General features: G+C 47.1%; 1 protein-coding gene across 2 annotated transcripts; it reads left to right on the top strand.

The window, feature by feature from the left end:
• The first annotated feature begins 815 nt into the window (after window positions 1–815).
• On the top strand, window positions 816–3,554 carry nefla (neurofilament light chain a). Of its 2 annotated transcripts, none has more exons than XM_079234683.1 (4): window positions 816–1,886; window positions 2,033–2,157; window positions 2,402–2,817; window positions 2,913–3,554. In XM_079234683.1, the coding sequence occupies exons 1-4, from the start codon at window positions 840–842 to the stop codon at window positions 3,287–3,289; spliced, it is 1,965 nt and encodes a 654-aa protein (XP_079090809.1). In that variant the 5' UTR covers window positions 816–839; the 3' UTR covers window positions 3,290–3,554. The 2 variants fall into 2 exon arrangements, with proteins under 2 accessions (XP_079090809.1, XP_079090810.1); XM_079234684.1 differs by having other exon boundaries at window positions 2,516–2,817.
• The last annotated feature ends 1,054 nt before the right edge of the window (window positions 3,555–4,608 follow it).

Here is a 4,608-nt window from a genome sequence, read left to right on the forward strand (position 1 = left end):
CCCATGTCAAATCATACAGACTCAGATAGTATATGTTATTAGTTCACCAAAATGTGTTTCAGAAAATGAGAATATTTACTAAATAGTATTAACATTGAAGAAAAAACTGACACAACACGTGTGCACTACTAATTAACCAATCTCCGAGCAGAGCTTATTGACGGACCAAGACATAAAAAAAAATAAATTCTACATGTTACCTCTTACCATCTGCTGGGCTGGGATGTTATCATTGCAGGTCTTTTGAGGTAATGGATGTAGTTCCGCTCTTCACCAGCAGGAGAGATGCTGTGTCACGGTTGTTCCATCAGGACAGCCCCCTCCCCTCCATCCTGCAGTGACGATAGCACAACAACTACGTTTAACCATGTTTTTTGTTCTATGTAGTCAATGTTTTTTGCAGTACAAGTCCACATAAGCACACTCATTTATTTTTAAAAACATAGCATTTAAGAACGTCACTTTATTGAAAAGTATGGATCCATGTGACATGTATTTTTGCGACCTCTTCCTTTCTGTCTTTTCTTCCGTCTATCTCTAATTTCCCTCCTACGCTTGTCCCCACGGACCCTCTCCGTCTCATTTCTTGCCATTGCAGTATAAGCCTATCGAGGCTGCATTGTCAGTGTTTGGGTAAAGCGCTTGCGTCAGAGCTCACTGTCCTGCTATAAAAGCACAGGCTGCTGCAGCAGCAAGCAGTCGAGGCTTAAACCTGAGCCCGTTGTACACCTCCCCGCATATACACATACACACACACATACACACACACACACACACACACACACACACATACACACAAATAGGAGAGGCAGAGCAGCCTGTCCTCCTTCCACACAGCCATGAGTAGCATCGGATATGACCCCTTCTACTTCGCCTCGCCATACAGACGCTGGTATGCCGAGGCCACCCCTCGTGTCGCGGTGACCAAAGCGAGGACCCACTCCGTCTACTCCTCCCATGCTTCCCCGCTGTCCTCCTCCCGTCTGCAGTACTCCTCTCCCGGCCGTGGCGGGCTGCTCTCCTCCTCCTCACAAGCCGCTTCCCTGGACCGGGAGCTCAGCCAGGCCGCCCAGATCAGCTCTGAATTCCGCACCGTGCGCACCCAAGAGCGCGGCCAGCTGCAGGACCTCAACGACCGCTTCGCCGGCTTCATCGAGAGGGTGCGTGAGCTGGAGCAGCAGAACCGCGCTTTGGAGTCAGAGCTGCTGCTGCTGAGGCAGAGGTACAATGAGCCGTCCCGCCTGAGAGCGCTGTATGAGCAGGAGGCCCGGTCCCTGAGGGCCGCTGTGGACGAGGCCAGGGCGGAGCAGCAAGCTGTCCTGGGACAGAGAGAGCAGCTGGAGCAAACCCTGAGCGCCTTGCAGGGTCGATATGAGGAGGAAGTGATGGCTCGGGAAGAGGCAGAAGGCCGGCTGATGGACACCCGCCGCGAGGCCGACCAGGCAGCTTTAGCTAAAGCTGAGATGGAGAAGAGCGTGGAGACACTGCTGGAAGAGCTGGCCTTCCTCAAGAGGATTCACGAAGGCGAGGTAGTTGAGCTTCAGGCCCAGGTCCAGATGGGCGTCCAGGTGGCGGTGGAGTCCGAGGCCGCAGCTCCGGACCTCTCTGGGGCTCTCAGGGACATCCGGTCCCAGTACGAAAGGCTGGCGGCGGGAAACATGCATGCAGCGGAGGAGTGGTTCAGGGGGAAGGTGGGCTCCATGACCGAAACCGTGGCCCACCACAGTGACGCCGTGAGGAGCTCCAAGGACGAAGCCGGAGAGTACCGACGCCAGCTCCAGGCCCGCCTGCTGGACATCGACGTATGCAGAGGCCTCAATGAATCCCTGGAGAAACAGCTGCACGAGATGGAGGACAAGCAGAACGCTGAGATCGATGCTATGCATGTCAGTAGTGTATTCTTTCCCCATGAGTTAGTTATTATCCAGAACCTTTAATTTTATGGGTTATTACTCTTTAAAAGTATTACTGGTTTAATTTCATTGAACGTAGTATGTCATATTGTCCTGACTTGACATTGTCTTCTATTCAGGACACCATTGCAGAGTTGGAGAGTGAGCTGAGGGGCACCAAACAGGAAATGGCGCGCTACCTGAAAGAATACCAGGACCTTCTGAATGTCAAGATGGCTCTGGACATTGAGATTGCCGCATACAGGTGAGAAGCAGCAAGGCTGAGGTGAAAATATATGTTCAAACTAAGATGGAGTATATCTCATGTTTATTTTTATGTAGATAGATCTGCAAAGTTGAATGAATAATGTATGTAGATGTTTAAGAGTTTAGCGTAGGATAGAAAAGTAAAAGAAAAGCGGGCAACTTTTTATGTTGCTCAACACATTCTTACTCGCTGTTGCATGGCCTGCAGCACTGATCATCTTTCTTTTCATCAACCTCTACAGGAAGCTTCTAGAAGGGGAGGAGTCTCGCTTCAGTGTAGGAGCGCCCGGGAGTGTGTCCTCTTTGTACAGCCACAGTTTCTCAGCGCCCTCCTTTGCCCGGCCCTTCCACTCCAGCATGAGCTCTGGCACCTCCTACATGATGACATCACACCTCCTCAGCTCCAGCTTCAGCACCACTGAGCGTCCCATCTCTGCCAGCCACGCCCAGCAAGCAGAGGCCAGCCCACCTGGGGAGGAGGAGGAGGAGGAGGCCGTGGAGGAGGTAAAAGAGGAAGAGGAGGAGAAGGAAGAAGAGGGAGGAGAAGACACAGAGGAGACAAAGGAGGAAGAGAAGGAAAATGAAGAGGGAGGAGAGGAGGAGGGAGATAAAGAAGAGGCAAAGGGAGAAGACGAGGAGGCTAAGGAAGGAGAAGAGGGTTAGTGCTCTGTTTTTATGTTCTGTCATTTCTCAATTACACTGGAATGATTCAAATCCAGATGACAAAACATAATACAATTATTATTTTTGCAGGTGGTGAGGAGGAGCAAAAGGAAGAGGTGACAGAGGCTGCCAAAGATGACGGGGAGAAAGGAGACCAAGGAGAAGGAGAGGAGACTGAGGTTAAAGGGGAAGCCCAAGAGGAAGTAAAATCAGAAGGAGGCCATGACAAAGATGAGGATGCAAAGGAAGAAGACAAGGCAGAGAAGGAAGAGGCAAAAAAAAGTGAGAACGATGAGAACGATGAGAACGATGAGAACGATGAGAACGATGAGAAAGCGGTTGCCAAGAAAGACGACAAAGATCCGTTGGAAACAGACGTCAAAGCTGAAGCCAAAAAGGACAAAGAGGAAGGAAAAGCAGCCGAGCCGGAAGCTGCAGAAGAAAAGAGCACAAAGGGTAAAAAGTAAGCCAGTAGCTTCAGAAAACGTCCATCATGACTGTCCATTAGCTCGATAACCAGTAGCGGCATTCTACGCTATTCTATCAAATCTGCTTGTTAACATGGTGCTCAATAAAACCGTCCAATAGCCATTTAAAGCAACACATCAAGGTTAACTGCTTGCCAATATCAAGAGTAGTCCATAACGGTCTGGTTGCACACGTCCTGATGAGTGTTTGCTGAGTGCAAAGGGGAGTGTGTGAGATTCTGGTGGTTTAATAAAAACCTCTTAAAGCCTTGTGTGTCATTGATTTTGTGTGTCCTTTTAACATCGTAAGCCTCTGCAAACACAGCTGTTCTGTAATCACCTCGCCGCCAGTGGTTGGTGGAGAAATGGAAGCAAGTTTCGTTCACTAATTCCTCATTTCACTCAGTCCATTAGAAACACATTAGAAACAAATGCAAGTGCAAAGAAGATCCCCAAACAAACCCATTATTACACACACACACACACACACACACCAAGCAGACAATTACATGATGTCACAGCTCATGTCAGTGAAGGGAAAGACACACACTTTGAGAAAGATTAGTGTACGGAAATTGAAGAACCAGAAAGGTTAAGTTTGACACACATTTAATGGACATCAGTTTCTGTTGTTTCTGTTGCCCAAGAACAAACTATATTTATGTTAAAGGGACATTCAGACATTTAGTAATATAAAACAAATGTATATATATATTAGTGCTGGGCAAAGATGAGTTTCATACAACTTGTGTATTTTCCTCACAACGGTGCGTCTTGAGGCTCATATGGGCCGTCATCCATTGCGGTTCTAAGCACGGATTTAGGATTTAGCTCGAAATAGCATACCCAAACTGAAAAGGGTGTATCTCTTGTGTAACCACAAGGGCTAGTTGAATAATTCTGGTGTTATAATAAAGGCAACCCTTGTGAGCTTTTGGTCAGATGTGTAAATATTAGTATATATGTTGCTGGCTAAGAGTAAATAAAGATTGAAACACAGAAAGTTTCAGGTCCGCCTATAAAAAAAAGCACTTTCAGGGTGTCTCTCTGCAATGTTTTCACTTGAAAAAGTGAAGCAGAACAAAGTCAGAGAGATAAAGTACAAAGAGAATTCAGGCGAGGTTTCCAAAATCTCCATTGGGGCACATTTGCGCATATTTTCGCGCATCTGTGACATTTGAATTTTTTCATGTAGCAAACCTTATATTTCACTTGTATATAACTTATGGTGTTCAATAAATGTGTAATAGTGGGGATTTACTGAGAGAAATGCATTTTTTCTTTTATTTGCTATTTTCTCAAAAAAAAAAAAAAATTTG

This window comes from Taurulus bubalis (assembly GCF_910589615.1).
Source record: "Taurulus bubalis genome assembly, chromosome: 19".
NCBI lineage: Eukaryota > Metazoa > Chordata > Actinopteri > Perciformes > Cottidae > Taurulus > Taurulus bubalis.